At 51.8% G+C, this 19,814-nt stretch overlaps 1 protein-coding gene across 1 annotated transcript; it reads left to right on the forward strand.

The window, feature by feature from the left end:
• Nucleotides 1–6,289: 6,289 nt before the first annotated feature.
• On the forward strand, nt 6,290–19,803 carry SERPINE1 (serpin family E member 1). Its single transcript, XM_083706908.1, has 9 exons — nt 6,290–6,431; nt 6,840–7,141; nt 11,444–11,677; nt 12,464–12,658; nt 13,527–13,725; nt 14,530–14,630; nt 15,449–15,535; nt 16,464–16,547; nt 17,735–19,803. The coding sequence occupies exons 2-9, from the start codon at nt 6,841–6,843 to the stop codon at nt 17,770–17,772; spliced, it is 1,239 nt and encodes a 412-aa protein (XP_083563034.1). The 5' UTR covers nt 6,290–6,431; nt 6,840; the 3' UTR covers nt 17,773–19,803.
• Nucleotides 19,804–19,814: the final 11 nt, after the last annotated feature.

A 19,814-nucleotide genomic window follows, 5' to 3' on the forward strand; every position in this document is an offset into this window, starting at 1 on the left:
GCCCAATTCAAAGGGCTGGTTTCTGAAAGCCTGAAATGGCTCAGGACCCCAGTATCTCAAGGGCTACCTCTCTCCCCATAGGAACCAACCCGGACCTTGTGATCATTATCTGAGGCCCTTCTTTGTGTCCCCCCCTTCCACGGGAGGGCGGCAGCATGAGAACAACGGGGCTTTTTCCGTGGTGGCTCCCCACTTGTAGGACACTCTTCCCAATGAGGCTCATCTAGCAGCATCATAGAATCACAGAATTGTAGAATGGGGAGGGACCCTGAGGGTCGTCTACTCCAACCCACCTGCAACGCAGGACTATTTTGATGTAGGCATGTGTGTTTTTTAATGCTGGTTTTAATGTACAAAGGTCCGTATACTTAAAGCTATAGTTTTCCCAGTAGGGATGGATGGAAGTGAGAGCTGGACCATCAAGAAGGCTGATTGCCAAAGAATGGATGCTTCTGAATTCTGGTGCTGGAGGAGACTCTTGAGAGTCCCATGGACTGCAAGAAGATCCAACCTCTCCATTCTGAAGGAAATCAGCCCTGAGTGCTCACTGGAAGGACAGATTCTGAAGCTGAGGCTCCAGTACTTTGGCCACCTCATGAGAAGAGAAGACTCCCTGGAAAAGACCCTGATGTTGGGAAAGATGGAGGGCACAAGGAGAAGGGGACGACAGAGGACAAGATGGTGGGACAGTGTTCTCGAAGCGGCCAGCATGAGGGAGGCAGTGGAAGACAGGAGGGCCTGGCGTGCTCTGGTCCAGGGGGTCACGAAGAGGCGGACACAACTAAACAACAACAACAACATGAGTTTTTTTGCTTACAATATTGTAAGTTGCATTGCCGTTGTGGAAAAAAGTGATGAATAACTTTATTAGCTATTGTTTTGTTCCTGTTCCTGTTCCAGTTCCTGTTACGTACTTTGTGGTTTTACTCTGCACAGTTATGCTGTGAACCACCCTGAGATCTTTGGATGGAGGTCATTATATAGATTTAATAAATAATAATAACTATGCTGCCCTCTTATGTACTCCCAGCCCCCTTCTCTCCCTTCCTTCCTCTCTGTCTCACATGTGGCTCCTTGGCCCCTAAAGAGGATTCCCCGCTTCCTTTCTGCTCTCTTGACCTTCCTGCCCAGGCCTCCTCTTGCCCCAGACCCAGAGCAGCCTCGGCTGACATGTGGGGGGAGCGTGGCGGTTGCTGTGGGGCATTCCCGGACACTCAGGAACAGCTGCGGTCATCCTGTGGGTGTTTGGGGACACCGGGTTCATCTCTGTGTTGTCGTTTGTTCCCCCAGAGGAGAGAGTCACTGGAAAATCTTCCTCAGCAGCTCTCAGCATGGCCCTGGAACGTGGCCTCCTCCGTCACGGGGCCCACTGCCTGGCAGCCCGGCAGGAATATGCTGAGTCAAGGCCCCAAAAGTGCAGCAGGGGCAGTTAGCAGCCGTTCCCCTGAATCAGCAGGAGATCAGGCCAGGGTGCAGAACCTGACCCCTTCTCCTGATAAAGCCCTGGCCTTTCCGTCCCCAGAGCTCAGCCGGCATCACAGCGATGCACCCGCTCGGCCCAGACCCCTCGCCAAATGTGCAGCGAGCTCCAGGAAGCACATCACATTGCTGGCTGACACTCCGGCCGATTGGCCTTTGGGAGCAAACTTGCACCTCCAAACATGGGGCAAGGTGCGGCAAATGCCTCAGGTGGCAGGACCCAAGGGCACAGCAGATCTGGCCACCAAAGAACGGACTGGCGCAGTGTTGGTGCTGACCTTTAAAGCCCTAAATGGCCTCGATTCAGTATATTTGAAGGAGCTTCTCCACCCCCATCGTCCAGCCCGGACACTGAGGTCCAGTTCCGAGGGCCTTCTGGCGGTTCCCTCATTGCGAGAAGCCAAGTTACAGGGAACCAGGCAGAGGGCCTTCTTGGTGGTGGCTCCCACCCTGTGGAACGCCCTCCCACCAGATGCCAAAGAGAAGAACAACTACCAGACTTTTAGAAGACATCTGAAGGCAGCCCTGTTTAGGGAAGTTTTTAAATGTTTGTTGCATTACTGTATTTTAATATTTTGTTGAAAGCTGCCCAGAGTGGCTGGGGAAGCCCAGCCAGATGGGCAGGGTATAAATAATAAATTAAATTATTATTATTATTATTATTATTATTATTATTATTATTATTATTAGCCGCCGCTGATGCTGCTGTGGTGACAGAAGCGGCTGTGGTGAAGAAGAAGCAGAAGAGTTTGGATTTGATATCCCACTTTATCCTTACCCAAAGGAGTCTCATAGAATCATAGAATCCTAGAGTTGGAAGAGACCACAAGGGCCATTGAGTCCAACCCCCTGCCAAGCAGGAAACACCATCAGAGCACTCCTGACATATGGTTGTCAAGCCTCTGCTTAAAGACCTCCAAAGAAGGAGACTCCACCACACTCCTTGGCAGCAAATTCCACTGTCAAACAGCTCTTACTGTCAGGAAGTTCTTCCTAATGTTTAGGTGGAATCTTCTTTCTTGTAGTTTGGATCCATTGCTCCGTGTCCGCTTCTCTGGAGCAGCAGAAAACAACCTTTCTCCCTCCTCTATGTGACATCCTTTTATATATTTGAACATGGCTAGCATATCACCCCTTAACCTCCTCTTCTCCAGGCTAAACATGCCCAGCTCCCTTAGCCGTTCCTCATAAGGCATCGTTTCCAAGCCTTTGACCATTTTGGTTGCCCTCCTCTGGACACGTTCCAGTTTGTCAGTGTCCTTCTTGAACTGTGGTGCCCAGAACTGGACACAGTACTCCACGTGAGGTCTGACCAGAGCAGAATACAGTGGCACTACAATACAGTGGTATACTGTATACTCCTATTGATGCAGCCCAGAATTGCATTGGCTTTTTTAGCTGCCGCGTCACACTGTTGGCTTATGTCAAGTTTGTGGTCAACCAAGACTCCTAGATCCTTTTCACATGTACTGCTCTCAAGCCAGGTGTCCCCCATCTTGTATTTGTCTCAAAGCGGCTGACATTCTCCTTTCCCTTCCTCCCCCACAGCAAACACTCTGTGAGGTGAGTGGGGCTGAGAGACTTCAGAGAAGTGGGACTGGCCCAAGGTCACCCAGCAGCTGCAGGTGGAGGAGCGGAGACGCGAACCCGGTTCACCAGATTACGAGTCCACCGCTCTTAACCACTACACCACACTGGCTCTCACCCCCCCCCCCATGCAGCCCCAGCAATGGCCTCTTGATAAATAGGAGGTGCTGCTGGTCTCCTCCCACCCCCTCTATCTATATCAATATCTCAACGCTGCCCACATGGGCTGAGTTGGGAAGGTTTTGGGCATCACATGGCAGGACAGATGTCCTCAAACAGATGTGTGCTCTCCCAAGCCCTCATTCCCAGAATGTGTCCCAGCGATGTCTACGCTGGTTTGGCCACGTCCACAGAATGGAAGAGGGCAGGATCCCCCAAGGGCTCAGTAGCTTCCAGCACCAGACCAACTCTGCATGACAAAGATGTCTGCAAGTGTGACATGCAGGCTGTGACATCAACTCTGCCGTGTGGGAATCCCTTGCAAATGACTGAACTGCCTGGAGACAGGCAGGTTGCGCATCTCTAGCAGTGACCAGGGGAGGAATGGCCGCTATGGGGAGCGCAGATTGAAGAAATGCCCTGGTGCATCTGCAGCAGCACAATCGGCCGCCTTTCTCTGCCCCAGCTGCAACAAAACATGTCTCTCCTGCATCGGTCTCTGCAGCCACAGCAGGCGCTGCAACCTTCCAAAAGTTTGACTTCACCTCCAAAGGAACAGTCCTCCATTGTTTCCTGAGACAGAAGGACGCCAACAACAACAACAACAATAATGTTCTTTGGAAGAGAAGGGTGTTGTCTATTCAACATTTTTGTCGACTGAGGCTGTGTGGCCATCGGTCATGGATGTTTCAGCCGAATTTCCTGCATTGCAGGGAGTCGGACGAGATGGGTCCCTTTCAGCTCTAGAATTCCACGGTTTTGCAATGCAGTTTCCCAATAGAGTAAGGAGCACAAAAATGTACATACCATGGCAAAGAGAGCCTATGTGAAATAGCAGAGAAAAATGCTTTGGATGACGGAAACAGGTTTTGCAAAAATGCGCGTATGGAGTGAAATTGTATGCAAGGATGTGAATACAAGGGCGTTAAAATGCTGGTAGATTTTCATGCAGACACCAACACCCACGAACTGAGGTGCAAATGTGAACAACTGAAAGATGAGCAATAGAGAGAAACCAGAATTGATAGATCTGCCTATCTGTAGCCCAAGAACATACTCCCTGAAAGGCTGAATGGGAAAAAATAAGCCACGGAAATGGATACGGGTTTGTGGGTGTTCAAGGAAACCCCAGGGAGCATGAAAACAGTTAAGCAACAGGAAACAGAGAGTAGGAATAAATGGACAGCTCTCCAAACGGAGTCAGAGAGATGTAGAAAGTGGTTCCCCAAGGATCTGTACTGGGACCTGTGATTTGAACTTGATCATAGATAAAGTGATTCAGAGTTAAGCGCAGGCAGTGAAGCGGCCAGGTTTGCTGATGAGACTAAATTGTTTGTGGCTGCAAAAAATATTAAGAGATTGTGAAGAACTCCAAAAGGACCTCTTCAAACTGAGTGAGCGGGAGGCAAAACGGCAAATGAAAATGGCAAATGCAGTTCACGGAGGGTCAAGGATTCTTCATTCCACCTATGCCCTCGTGGGGTCTGTGGGCCAGGAGGGAGACCTTGGGGGTCACAGGAGAGAGTTCTCCGAAGATGTCGACCCAGAGTGTGGCCACTGTGGACAAGGCAGGTTCCCACGCTAAAGATCTTTAGGAATGGACAACGAAACCGGCAGTATCACAAGGCCAAAATACTAATCTGTGGTGTGGCCCTGTTTGGAGTGCTGTGTGTCCGGTTCAGGTGGCCTCACTGCGAAAAGGATATTGCAGAGTTGGAGAAGGTTCAAAGAAAATAATAATAATAATAATAATAATAATAATAATAATAATAATAATAATAATAATAATAATTTATCTATATCCCGCCCTCCCCAGCTGAAGCTGGGCTCAGGGCGGCTAACAACAATCAAAATAATCCAACATTCTAAAAACATTCATTATAAAATTAATTAAAATCAAATTAAAATCAAATTGATGGCAACCATTAAGCAAAATTCTGTGCAGATTGCCAGAGGAGGGGGTCAGGCTGCGCCCTGACCAAAGGCCTTGTGGAACAACTCTGTCTTGCAGGCCCTGCGGAAAGATGTCAAGTCCCGTAGGGCCCTAGTCTCTTGTGACAGAGCGTTCCACCAGATCGGGGCCACGGCCGAGAAAGCCCTGGCTCTAGTTGAGGCCAGCCTAACCTCTCTGTGGCCTGGGATCTTTAGGATGTTTTTATTTGCAGACCGTAAATTTCTCTGTGGGACATACCAGGAGAGGCGGTCCCATAGGTACGAGGGTCCTAGGCCGTATAGGGCTTTAAAGGTTAAAACCAGCACCTTAAACCTGATCCTGTACTCCACCGGGAGCCAGTGCAGCTGGTACAGTACCGGATGAATATGATCTCGCAGCGAAGACCCCTGGAGCAACAGAAAGGATGGAAGGGTGCATTGTGTGTGTGTGTGGGGGGGGAGTTAGTTTAGAGAAAAGGCGAGTAATATGAGACACGATAAAAGTTTATAAAATGCTACATGGCATGGAGAAGGTGGTTAGAGGAAGGTTTTTCTCCTCTCCTAGCACTAGAATTCATGGCATTCAAGGAAGCGGAATTTGGGAGATTCAGGATGTATAAAAGAAATGGTTAACTTGCGGAATTCCCCGCCACAGGAGGCAGTGATGGCCACCCACCTTGGCGGCTTTAAAAGAGGGTTAGGCAAATTCATGGAGGAGGAGAGGGTTGCCAGTGGCTTTGTGTTGTGGGAGGTGGCAATATTTCTGAAGCCACAGGAGAAGGAGGGAGCTCCAGTTCTGCAGCCAAGGGCTGAGATTCCTGCATTGCAGGGGGTCAGACTAGACGACCCCTGAGGGTCCCGTGCAACTCTACAATCCTGCGATTCTCTCTCTCCCCTCCCCCCCCACTTCTGGAAGACTCCTGGTCCTGGGGCAGGGATGGGGTTGGGGGGGCTGCAGCAGCAGCAGCAGGAGGAGGGGCCACATCTGGGCAGCCGAGCCCCCTCCGCGCTCCGCTGCCGCCGCCGGGGCGTGACTAAGCCTCTCCGCGCCCCTCCGCCGCCCCACTCCCGCGACAAGGGCGCAGCGAGGCGGCGGGAGTTGTTTGCGGGCGTTGCTCATCGCGACGAGGGAGGGAAGCGGCGGGGCCGGCCGGTGACTTCATCGCGGCTTCCTGGCCCGCGGCTGGGCGGGCGCGCATAAAAGCAGCCCTCGGCAGGCAGCCCCAGCAACAAAAGCCGCAGCGCCGAGCAAGACAGAGAGAGAAAACAAGCAGGTAGGAAGGAACTGAAGCTGCTCGCTCGCTCGCTGGGCGCTTGGGCAATCCTGCGGGCTGCAACGCACGTCGGGAGAGGCGGACGCGTGTCCAAGCAGGGTCCCGTACCCGCCGCGCCTTCCTTCCCGCGTTGCAGGGGCTTCAGGCTTCCTCCGGAGGGGAATCGGGACCGGGAAGAGCCCCGAAAGCGGCCCTAGGGCGGGGGGACGACGACCAAGCGCTGTCCCGCCGCCCCCTCGAGCTGCGCATCTGGACGAAGGCGCCCCCGGGGAAGGGAGACCCCTCTCCAAGCCTGGCTCTCGCCCTACTCCGTCCCCCAGCCCCGCGCCCCTATTCCCAGACGGCCGAGCCGTGCGCCTTCCTCTCGTCGGGGTCTCCTCTCTCACCGCCTTCTCCTCCCCTTCCTAGGATGCCTCTGCCGTCGAGCACGATCCCCGGAGCCTCCCGGAGCCTGATCTGGGCTGCCACCCTGGCGGGGCTGCTGTCCTGGGCGTCCCCGGCGCCCCTCGCCCGGCCGGGTGTCTCCCGCGTGGCGAGCCTCTCCACCGACTTCGGCGTGCGCGTCTTCCGCGAGGTGGCCGCCGCCTCCGGCGAGCGCAACGTGGCCTTCTCTCCCTACGGCGTCGCCTCCGTCCTGGCCATGCTGCAGATGGCCGCCGCCGGCGAGACGCGGAGACAGATCCAGGACAGCATGGCTTTCAGCCTGGACGGTGAGTCCGCAGCGCGGATGGGGGGCGCTCGCTTGAGAGGGGGCTGGAGGGAGCCGTGGGGCGCAGTGGCTCGGGGAAGCCTCTGTCCTGGCTTTGCTGCAACAAGGGAAACGTGAGGGTGGCAACAAAGTTCTGCCTCGCTGGCATCCTCCTTGCAAGACGTCCACTTGAGGTACAGGACCCCTTAGGGGTCTGGAGAAGCCCCGCGGGACAGACCCCACCCCTAGCCGGAGCAAGCCAGCGCACTCAGGCAAGAAATATGGGGGGAGAACCCCCGGCTATTTCCCTGACACCCCAGCGGTGGCCAAGCTGGGTTGTGATGCTGTTCTCAAGGTCCCTGAGCTGACCCCCACCCCATGCAAGGAAGGCTGCCGCCTCCACATCCCTGGTGTTGCAGTGACATTCAGGGGTCCTTCTTGGGAGAAGGAACTGAGGGGTGAGTGGGTGCCCTCTTTCCCTTGGCCTCCAGTGTGGTGTAGTGGTTAAGAGCAGTGGACTCGTAATCTGGGGAACCGGGTTTGCGTCTCCGCTCCTCCACATGCAGCTGCTGGGTGACCTTGGGCCAGTCACACTTCTCTGAAGTCTCTCAGCCCCACTTGTTGTGGGGGAGGAAGGGAAAGGAGAATGTGAGCCGCTTTGAGACTCCTTAAAGGGAGTGAAAGGCGGGATAAAAGGTAAAGGTAAAGGTACCCCTGCCCGTACGGGCCAGTCGTGTCCGACTCTAGGGTTGCGTGCTCATCTCGCTCTATAGGCCATGAGCCGGCGCCGTCCGGAGACACTTCCGGGTCACGTGGCCAGCGTGACGAAGCTGCTCTGGCGAACCGGCACCAGCACAGCACACGGAAACGCCGTTTACCTTCCCGCTATAAAGCGGTCCCTATTTATCTACTTGCACTTAGGGGTGTTTTCGAACTGCTAGGTGGGCAGGAGCTGGGACCGAACAACGGGAGCTCACCCCACTGCGGGGATTAGAACCGCCGACCATAAGATCAGAAAGTCTTAGGCACTGAGGTTTTACCCACAGCGCCACCCGCGTCCCTCGAAAGGCGGGATATCAAACCCAAACTCTTCTCCTCCTCCTCCTTGAGCTCCCTGCCTCTTCCAAGCAGAGCCAGATTGATAGCTGGGGGGGGGGGGGGGCTGCCACAGGCTGCTCTCCTCTCAGCTATCTGGTCAAAGCACCAAAATAAACCCCAAATCTTCACTAGCTGAGCTGGTGATACAGGGGGAGTTACCCACTGTGTCAACATTCATGTTTTGTTTTGCTTTAGTTGGGGAATAAGTTGTTGTTTTTAACTACCTCTTATGCAACTGGGGCGACTCATGCATTCAGACCATAGAATTGTAGAGTCATCTAGTCCCGTCACCCCCTGCAATGCAGGAATCTCAGCTCAAGCATCCATGACAGATGGCCTCCCAACCTCTGCTTAAAAACCTCCCGGGAAGGAGAGTCCACAATCTCCCGAGGGAGTCCGAATCTCCTTCCTTGCAATATCAAGCCCTGGATTCGAGTCCTACCCTCTGGAGCAGCAGGAAACATGCTGGCTCCATCTTTCACGTGGCAGCCCTGAAGATATCTGATGTTGGCTCTCATCTCTCCTCTTCTCCAGGCTAAACATACCCAGCTCCTTCAACCATTCCTCACCAGGCTCGGTTTCCACACCCTTAATCCTCTTGGTTGTCTCCTTCTGCACACCTTCCAGCTTGCCAATGTCCTCTTTAAACTGAGGTGCCCAGAAATGGACACAGGACTCCAGTTGCAGTCTGACCAAGGCAGAATAGAGTGTACTATTCCTTCCCCTGAAACTAGACTTCTGTGGATGCAGCCTAGAATAGCATTAGCCTTTTTTGCCGCTGCATCACCCTGTGGACTCGTGTTTAGCCTGTGGACCACTAAGACCCCCTGATCTCTTTCACATGCACTGCTAGTAAGCCAAGTGTCCCCCCATCTTCCAGTGATGCAGCTGGTTCTTCCTGCCTAAGTGTAGAACCTGACATATGTCCTTATTTTTTAAAAAATGTTTTTTATTAAAGATTTTCTTGGGTTACAAAAGTACGTACTTTTGTGCATTTTCAGATCGTAAAGTCCTTTCTACAGATCAGTTATATTCGATGTGAGACTTTGATGCTGTATATAGCATAAGGTATGGGATGCGGGTGGTGCTGTGGGTTAAACCACAGAGCCTAGGGCTTGCCGATCAGAAGGTCGGCGGTTCGAATCCCTGCAACGGGGTGAGCTCCCGTTGCTCGGTCCCTGCTCCTGCCAACCTAGCAGTTCGAAAGCACACCAGTGCAAGTAGATAAATAGGTACTGCTCTGGCGGGAAGGTAAACGGCGTTTCTGTGCGCTGCTCTGGTTTGCCAGAAGCGGCTTAGTCCTGCTGGCCACATGACCCGGAAGCTGTACGCTGGCTCCCTCGGCCAATCAAGCGAGATGAGCTCCAACCCCAGCCACAACTTGACCTAACGGTCAGGGGTCCCTTTACCCTTTACAGCATAAGGTTGGGGGAGAAGAGAGGCGGGAAAAGAGATGGGGGGTGGAGAGACAGTGGAATTTGCTGCCCAGGAGTGTGGTGGAGTCTCCTTCTTTGGAGGTCTTTAAGCAGAGGCTTGACAACCATATGTCAGGAGTGCTCTGATGGTGTTTCCTGCTTGGCAGGGGGTTGGACTCGATGGCCCTTGGGGTCTCTTCCAACTCTAGGATTCTATGATTCTATGAGAGAGAGAGAAGCAGGGTAGAAAACTTTCATCTGTAAGCTCCTTACAGCACTTTCCTTAGATGCCTCCCACTTTTCTTTCTTGTTGGCATTGTCTGCATTTGGGCCTTCAGCATTTCTCCTTTTAGAAACTCCCTTCCATCTTGGACTCCCTTCTCTTTGAGTATTTCTGACCACGGGGTCTCACCCAGTAGCTCCTTCAGCTTTTCAAAACTGGCCTTCTTAAAGTCCAGATTGCGTGTCTGACTATGCTCAGCTTTCCCTTACTTCTGTATCCTGAAACCCAGGAGAACATGACCACTTTCTGCCAAGTTTCCTGGTGCTTCCACTTCATCAATCAGTTCTTTCCTGTTGGTGTGGACTAGGTCCAAGACAGATGGCCTCCTTGTTGCTTCTTCCACCTTCTGGGAAATGAAATGGCCAGCGAGGAACTGGGGAATTTTTGGACCATATATTCTTAGCAGAGTTGGGAGTCCCAACAGATATTGGGGTCGTCAAAGTCTTCCATGACTCTCTCCTGTTTGAATCCCTGATAGTCTGCTCCAGGAAGGCATCACCCAAGTCTTCTGGCTTGGCAGTCTATAGCAGCCACCCACAGTAAGGTCATTGTTGTTTTTCCTCTCCTGAAATTTATACCCCTATACCCTCAACCTGCCTTCTATGCTCCAAGTCGTGGATTTCTCCACAAGTGTACACATCCTTTATATACAATGCTGCTGCTCCTCCCTTCCTGTTTGGTCTGTTCCTCTTGAACCGGTTATAACCTTCAGTTCTGACATTCCAGTCGTCAGCCTCACCCTCCCAAGTAATGCCTTCGAGAATCACCCTCCTTGTCATGTGAATCCATTGGTTTGGGTAGATGGTGCTTTGAGAAACGAGCTGCAGTGGACAGTGAAAAGGTGGAACAAATGGAGAGAGAGAAAAGGGGGGGATGCTTATATTTATGGGACCTCCTCTCCTGGTCTGCCCCGCAGAGGACCTTAAGGTCCATGAATAATCATAGTTCAGAGGTCCCGGGCCCTAAGGAAGTCAGACTGTCCTCCACCAGGGCCAGGGCCTTCTCAGTGGTGGCTCCGACCTGGTGGAATGCTCTGTTCCTGGAGACCAGGGCTCTGCAGGATTTATCCTCCTTCCGCAGGGCTTGTAATTTGAATTAAGCCTGATCTTTTATTCCCCTTCCTTCCCTTTTTATGAAGATTCCCCGCTCTGGGACCCCACAGCTAATTCTCCCCTGGTCTCCTCGCTGGCCCAAACAGGACTAATTTAGCCAGCTAGCCCTGGTGATCATCTAATGTTTATTGGATGGATTTCCTCCCTAAATTGATTTTTGAATTCTGAGGCAGTGGAAGACAGGAGTGCCTGGTGTGCTCTGGTCCATGGGGTCACGAAGAGTCAGACACGACTAAACGACTAAACAACAACTGTATTTTATGCTATTTTTTGTTGCATCAATTAAGTGTTTTAAATTTGTTGTTAGCTGCCCCGAGCCCGGTTTTCTGAACCAGGAAGGGCAGGGTATAAATAAAAATGTATTATTATTTATTATTAATGATCTCCTGCCCCCGCTGGGTGCTTCCTCCCTGCAGAGTGGGGCATCCCCAGAGCAATGCGTTGGTTGCAGAAGGCGCTGACGGACCCCAGGAACAAAGACGTAGTGGACACGGCCGACGCCCTCTTTGTGCAGAGGGACCTGGAGCTCAGCCCGGGGTTCATGCCCCACTTCCACCGGGTCTTCCGCCAGACGGTCAAGCAGGTGAACTTCACGGAGAGCGAGGAAGCGCGCAGGATAATCAACAGCTGGGTGCAGGACCACACGAAAGGTGAGTCTCTCTCTTGGCAGCACTGCAGGGTGACAGTCACGATGATTGACAGTCATGATGACTGACAGGTAGGCAGGCCCATAGGGGGACAACGCAGGATCCAGAAAGGGTTTTTTATTATGATTTGAGGACATATTGTAAACCAATTAAAACATTAGTGGGGTTGATATAAGCACGTGCAGTAAGAGATAATAAACGGAAGGATTAGGGAAAATTTATAAATGTATTTGAATTGGATATGCAGTAATAAAAATATATGAAATAAAGAACCGCAGAAGGGAGGGGGAGGAAAGTTGAAGGAAAGGTAAATTAGATTTGTAAAGTCCCCCCCCCCCGACTAAAAGTTGAAAACGAAAAATGAAATTAAAAAAGAATTTTCTGCACAGTGTTCGAGAGTATTGCAAGGAGCTGAAATAAATAAGGGAAGAAAAGAGGAAAAGTAAAAGTAATAGAAACAGAGGAAAGCAACAGGAACAAAATAACAAATATATATATATAATCAAAGTTATAGAATTATATACGTGTGGATAAATTTATTGTTTCCCTCCAGTATATGTTGATTAATGGGTTTCTACGGTTTCGCTAAGTATGTTCCAAAGGTCATTACATTTGTCCCTGCACAATCTCTGCCTGCAAGGGACCCGTTCATGGGGTGCAAGAGATGCCATGCCATCTATCCAGTTATTATTTTTATTATGCCTATTGTGTCTTTACGCTGCGAACCGCCCTGAGGTTTGTGGGCGAAGGGCGGTGTGCACATCTGACAGAATGCATGGCTTTCCCCAGGGATGATCCAGGACTTCCTGCCGGAGGGAACCCTGGACCACATGACCCGCCTGGTCCTGGTGAACGCCATCCACTTCAAGGGCCTCTGGAACCTGCCCTTCCCAGAGGCGGCCACCAGGGAGCGCCTCTTCCACAAGCTGGATGGCAGCACCCTCTCCGTCCCCATGATGGAGCAGACGGCAAAGTGCAACTACGGTGAGCAGCGGCGTCAAGAGGGGCTTGCCGAGAGGTGGGGTGGGAAGGGGTCTTCCTCTTCCTCCTCCTCCTGGAGAATGAGGTCATCAATGTGCCAGGAACGTGGCCCCCCAGAGCGCAGCCTCAGAAATTGAACTAAGCGAGCAAGGGGCCGAGTTTAGAGAGCACAGCCCGGCCCCCTCCCTCCCAGGGAAGAAGCTGTTAGCTCCCAAGGAGAGGGAGAGTTAGAAGTCGACAGGAGCGCTGCCAGGCAACTAGCAGATAAGCCTGAGGCTGTGTCTTCGGGGATTGGGGAGAAGACAGGCCAGGCGTTCAGTCCCCAAACTAGGAGACGAGAGAAGCTCAGAGAACAACAGAAGGGAAGGAGAAGAACGGCAGGGTTTTGGCGTTCTTCCTGTTGGAAGAATGAGTCAGAGCAACTACTGTTAATGAGAGCAGGCGGGAGGGACGTGCTCTGGACGTGTTTCTTCTTGTAATTAAACTTGTAATTAAACTTGTAAGCAATATAAAGCCGTTGCTGCTTATCAGGCTGCTTGTTTGCCAGAGACTGTTATACAATGACTACTAGTCAGGATGGCGATGCTGTGGATCAGGAACACTTCTGAATCCCAGCTGCTCAGGAGGGAAGACTTGCTCTTGTGCTCAGGTCCCGCTTGTGGGTTTGCCACTGTGAGAACGGGAGGCAGGACTAGATAGGCCATTGGCTGATCCAGCAGCTGGGGTCCTCTAATGGAACCTCCAGGTCCAGGTGCAGTCTATCTAGAGTCCTAGATTTCTTAGCCAGGATGCTGGACCAGGTGGGCCCCCTTTGGCCTGACCCAGCAGTCTCTCCTTCTGTTCTTACGCCCTCCTGTCCTTTCCTCTGCAGGCGAATTCTCCAGCCCTACAGGAGTGGAGTACGATGTCATCGAGCTGCCCTACCAGGGGGAGACCCTCAGCATGCTCATTGCTGCCCCTTTTGAGCTGGACACCCCGCTCTCTGCTCTGACCAACATCATCGACTCCCAGCTGGTGGCCGAATGGAAGAGGAACATGACAGAAGTGACAAGGCTCCTGGTCCTACCCAAGTAGGTGCCTCAACACGTCACCTGAGGAGGGCAGGTGGGAATGTGGGGAACCAAGACTCCCCTGGGTCCACGCCAGACCCCCAACTCTCCTGTTGGATGGATTTAGATGAGCAGGGGTGGTTATTTTATTTTACAGCAGAGTAAAATCTCCACCTGTGTGCAGCTTATCTGTAGAAGCTCTTGGAAGAAGTTTATATAACCTCCTGGAACAATTATGATCTCTAAGGATGTTTATCTTCTGCCGTCTATGTTCCCCTCTTAACAAGGAAATCACTCTCAGGCTGTTTAAGTAAGCCAGAAAAACGTAGGGTTTACTCACATTAAAAGTCTTGCTAGGTTTCAACAGTTACAGTGGTGAAAATCAAAGGGGCAGTAATCCCTAAACGTTACAAAACTCTACAGCCCAGTTCAAAATGGAGTGTGCTTTCTGGGAAACCCAGCCAGATGGGTGGGGTATAAATAATAAATTATTATTATTATTATTATTATTATTATTATTATTATTATTATTATTACTATTACTATTATTCTGGAGGGAAGCTTATAGACATCTTACCCCATTATAGGTAAGAAGTGTGTGCAGTGACAGGGAGAAGTAAAGTTTAACTTTTTACTATTCCCCTTCTCACCACAAAAGTTTAGAGAATGTAACATTCTGGAATCCCCTGTCTGTGACTATCTAGCAATCAGGCAAGCTGTGATTTGGGTGCTGATCCTGCCACATCTCCCAGCCATGGTGTGGAGCCGGTGGCTGCCTGGACTGTGGCACAAACAACCTCACCTCTCGCCTTCCTTTTTCTGCAGATTCTCCTTGGAGAGCGAAGCGGACCTCCGGGGGCCCCTGGAGACCCTGGGAATGAAGGACATGTTCGACGCAAGAAAAGCCAACTTCAGCAGCCTGTCAGGTCAGTCCCTTCTGATGCCTGTGTGAAGGCCCTTCTGGTCATCTGCACCCCGGGGTGCCTGGTTGTGGCTCCCCAACTGCAGTATGTGAGAACGTGTTTCAGAGTTAAGGCAGCGATGCTTCTGAATCCTGGATACTGCAAACCCACAGGAAGGGAGAGCTGCTTTTGTGCTGGGAAATTCTCCTTTGGGAAGCTGGTTGGCCCCTGTGAGAGCAGGGTGCTGAGCAAGCTCTTATTAAAGTAATAACAAAGAGGAAGGTGCTGTTGAGCATGTGCCGAGGGCCTGGACCTGGCCGCAGCCAGTTCCCACACGACACAGGAAAGTCAAACAGCATTTTGGAGTGGAAAGGTTTTTAGGGGTGTGCTGCAGAAGCAGCCACCCAATCGGAGAGCTGTTTTCTCCTTCCACACTCCAAATAAAAATATACTGGACTGTTGCAGAGGACGCGGAGGGGGCTATATTGATGCCCAGCTTGCTTTTAGCATTGTAGAGTTTGAAAGGGTTCCCAAGGATTGTCTAGTCCAACCCCACCAGCAACGCAGGAATCACAGCAACAGAATCCCTGGCAGATGTGCCTCCCGTCTCTGCTTAGAAACCTCAAACGACTCATAGAATTGTAGGGTTGGGTGGGTCCCCCAGTGGTCATCCAGCCCAACCCCACATGGGATGCAGGAACTGCAGCGAAAGAAGTCCTTGCAGGCGCTCATCTGTTTGAAAACTCTCGGGCATCCCAGCTGAGAACGAGGCGGCCAACAGCCCCCCTTGCCCCCTTTCTGTGGCCCCCTTTCCCTGCTCACTGCCTTGTCCCCCTTTGCAGACCAGGAATCCCTCTTCGTGGCTCAAGCCCTGCAGAAGGTGAAGATTGACGTGAATGAGAGCGGGACGGAGGCCTCCTCTGCCACAGGTGAGGGTCGCTGTTGCTGGGAAAGGGTGACCCACTTCTCCTTCCTGCCCTTGTATTTTTTTTTGGGCGGGGGAGTTTTGAACCTGCTTATCAGAGCTTTGATCAGCTTACTTACCCTTCAGAAATGTTCTGAACTGCTTAATATAAAAAATCGGTGAGCAATAAAATTCAGGTATGCAGTAATGCTGTCAGTGTGTCAGATAACATCGGGAAGTCCCAAAAAGACAAGGTGACAGAACGCCAAGCAGGCCGGGCCCACCTTGAATGGCCGGGGAAAGCCTGGGGGAGGGAAGGGTTGTATCCAAAAGACACCTGGAGCAGGTGACCAAAGATGGAGCCTCATTTCCTGCATCATCCCAAATAGAAAATGCCCTTGTTAACCTCTCCCCTTTCCCCAAAGCAGAGCAGTTGACCACTGACCCTATTGCTTAGGGGGTCTTTGGAGGTTTCATCCAGATACACCCCCCCCACACACTGCATCTCTTTCCTGGGGTGACCCCAAAGACCCAGCTCATTTCCCAGGCTGTCCTCTGGGCCGCCTCCAGTTCCTCACATCGATGCAGCCCTCAAACTCCTCTTCCTTTCTAAAAATCTTATTATATTAATCCATTTACCTTCCCGCTGGAGCAGTACCTATTTATCTACTTGCCCTTTGACGTGTTTTCGAACTGCTAGGTGGGCAGGAGCAGGGACCGAGCAATGGGAGCTCACCCCGTCATTGCGGGGATTCAAACCGCCGACCTTCTGATCTGCAAGTCCTAGGCTCTGTGGTTTAACCTACAGCGCCACGCGCGTCAACATACTATACAGTAAAATCCAAACTAAGCGAAACAGAATAATAAAAAAGCAACATATCAAACAGAAAGAAAACTAAAGAGAAATAGGAAGTACTGTATGATGCAATAAGAATCCTGTTTCCTTTCCTCAGCTGTCATCATCTATGCCCGGATGGCCCCCCTGGAGATTGTGATGGACAGGCCGTTCCTCTTCCTCGTGCGACACAACCCAACCGGTAAGAACACTTTTCACAGAATCGTAGAGTTGGAAGGTACCCCTAAGGGTCATCTAGCCCAACCCCCCACAAGGCAGGAATTGCAGCTCAAGAAACCCTGATTCCCACGGCCACCGACCTTTGCTTAAAAGCCTCCAAGGAAGGAGAGCCCCACACCTTCCGAGGACGTCCGTTCCACTGTAAAACGACTCTTGCCTTCAGGATGGTTTTCCTGATGTTGAGTTGAAATCTCCTTCCCTGCAATTTGTGGTTTTGCTTCTGCAGAGAACAAATTTGCTCCACCTTCCGCGCGACAAATCCTGTAAACAGAGCAAGGCTGCGTTTGGGAACGGTGCAAGGCTGCCTCCTGGTGGCTGCCTCTGGGACCACCCAGCCTTATTTTATTTTTTCCCTCCAAGGCAGGAGTGACCTTTGAACCCACCTATATTATATAGCCATCAATGCATTTTATATCCCACCTTTTCCTGTGTTAACGGAGAAATCTGAGGGCTCCCTTGGACAAAAAACAAGGACCCCAACCAGGAATCCCAGAGCAAAACAGCAGCCAGTCGGCTTGGTCTTGATTGAAGACTGTCGCATGACAGGACTCCCACCTGCCACCAGGTGGAACAAGATGGAAGCCCCCAACAAAAGAGAACCCAAACTTTTATTAGCTGCTAATCCCCATGTTATACCCCCCCCAAAAAAAACCTACATCACGGTTACATCATGAAAGCATCCTGGACCCTTGCCCTCCACCAAACACCCATCAAGTGGAACTAAAGAGATCTTTACATTTCCCTGTTTCCCAGCCCAGTTCATCCCACCCTTTTGCCTTCATCTGGGTTTGTTCTTTCTGGCATGGCTACCTGTCTGGCCCTCAGGTATCAGGATGCCAGGAATTATCCCTCAGGCAGAGGGGCTGCTGAGGAGCTGAGCTCACAGGTCTAGATGCATTTCTGAAGTTTCCCCAGTGAGCCAGTGCATAGATCCATTGATCAGTGAATTCTTACATTTGGTATCGTGCAGCAAAGGCCCTTTGAATAGATAGGAAGAAACTGTGATGAAGTGTTTTGTGGGGACAAGTCACAAAAGTGATTGTGCTGGTTTTGGTAGTGGGCTGCATGTGCAGGATATCTGCTGGAGGGGCAAACACCCCCCAACCTGTACATAAATTCCTGCAACACTTCTCTTTCTCTCCTTTATAGGCACCATCCTGTTCATGGGGCAAGTGATGGAGCCCTGAGTGCCCCCCCCTCGTTCAGCCAGAATCTCTCAGGAGCCGGAAGAAGTTTTTCCTCCCTTTCTGTTCCCCTCCCTCTACATTCCTTCCCCCACCCCAAAGAGAGACCTGTTGCCAGCCATGACCTGCCCTGCTGCCTAGTGGTAACACCAGGCGCAGCGGCCTCTCACCCCCCAGGGAAGAAGTCTCAGTTGGTCTTTCGGCTGGGAAGAGGCTCCCCCCTCCGCAGACCCCTCTGCCCCCTGGGAGACCCGCTCTTCGGAAAGACGAGGCTCCAACCACGATGTCCACACGGCCGCTTCTGCCTCCGCCAGAGACTTCCTTGCCGGGGGGCGGGGCGGGGAGCAATTGGGCCCCCTTGCTCACCCTCGGATGGGGTGGGGCTGTGGCCATGCCAAGAAATCCCCAGATGATGTGTGCCCCCTACCTCACACTGGACTGGAACCCTGCCCAGTCAGGGCTAGTGGCTTCATTTGATGTTTACGCCGGAGTAGAGCAGGGATCTCTGCCTTCTCTCTTTATTATTATTATTAAGTATGTATGTATGTGTTTGGAGTGGGGAGGGGATGAGGGTTGTGTCCCCCCCCCCCATTGGATATGGATGGGTGGGGGCTACAGATTAGCACTTTGAATACGTCCATTTTCCTTCTGCACTGCTAAGATGGACATTTGTTATGAAGTATGTTTTAACAGAGAGGCTTAATATAAGTTTGGCTTACTGTTTGAATTTAATGAAATATGTTGTTGGGGTGGTGATGATGAAGATGTTGAGGGAGCTGTGGGCAAACTTCCCCTCCTCCTCCTCCTCTTGTGCCCCCCTGAGGAAGGGCAGCTTCCCTCCCGTGGGGCAGGTGGGGCAAACCTGGGGCAGGTGGGGCAAACCGCTCATTGCCGTTCCTTCTTGCAAGATGCCAGCTCTGGGAAGGGCTAAGAAAACTGCATGCATCTCCAAACGTTCCGAAAGGAATCTTCTCCTTTCTTTCAAACCCAAACACTGCCCCGTTTTTCTGACACGGAGACCTTTGAGATGCTAAGGATCCTGCAATTTCTCTGGCACACAGAAGGAGCCCTTTTGCCCAGACCCCCAAGGGCCATGGGGTTTTCTCCAAGCAAAAAACCGAGGCCTCTCTTTCGGAAAACCCTGCAAAGTTTCGAGGCAAGACTGCCGTGACCCATACGGGCCCAGAAGCTGCTGCGAATGGCGCTGTGCCAGCAGCGTTTGCCAGCCTGAGGGTCCCCCCTTCCATTTCTGCTTAATGGCTCTCTGGCCCGAGTCCCCCCCCTCCCCGTCCTTGTGATTTCCCAGGAGAGCTTCCAGTTAATTGTAAAAATGGCACTGGGATTGCTGAGCCCAGCAGATGCGATGTTTTGCCCAGAGGCCTTGGCTGCCCTCCAAGTGGATTATCCCCTCTGGATCCGCTGAGCTGGGCGGCTGCCGGGGACCCCCCAGCGAGAACCCTTGAAGGCTGAGCTTGGTACAAATTGGGGGGGGGGAGGTAGAGGGCACCCCCCACATAGGTGGATAAGGACATCCCAAAGGAAAGCTGGTTTTGTGCAGTGCTGGCGCTGAAAGAGAGCAAACTGGAAGCGCTTTGGGAGCAAGCCAGTTCTGAGCGCCCCCCTCCTCAGGAAGTAAAAGTGCCAGCATTCAGATATTGAATTGGGGCCTGGGAGTCACCTTCAGTTTCAGGTGCCTGCTGATTTTAGCTGACTCAGGAGCATCTGACTCTTGTGAGGGTGTCTGAGAAGGACGGCTGTTTTCCCCTCCACTGACCAACTGCCCCACGGCTCTTCTCTGCCTTGCACTTGGAGGTCACGCCCCTCTCCTGCCCCCTTGCGCTGCCTCAAAAACCAGTATTTATACAGAGAGATCGAATTCTATTCCTAGAGCAGGTTATTTTTTCACTTTTCTGTACAGAAATCTGATTTATATTTGTATATATATTACTATTTCTATACGTGTGTGTGTGTTTGTGGGGAGAGTATTTTGCATTCTACTTTTGATAGGAAATAAAAACACTACGACCATCCTGACGGCTGTGTCT

The sequence above is a fragment of the Podarcis gaigeae genome, assembly GCF_964106915.1.
Source record: "Podarcis gaigeae genome assembly, chromosome: 13".
NCBI classification, from domain to species: domain Eukaryota; kingdom Metazoa; phylum Chordata; class Lepidosauria; order Squamata; family Lacertidae; genus Podarcis; species Podarcis gaigeae.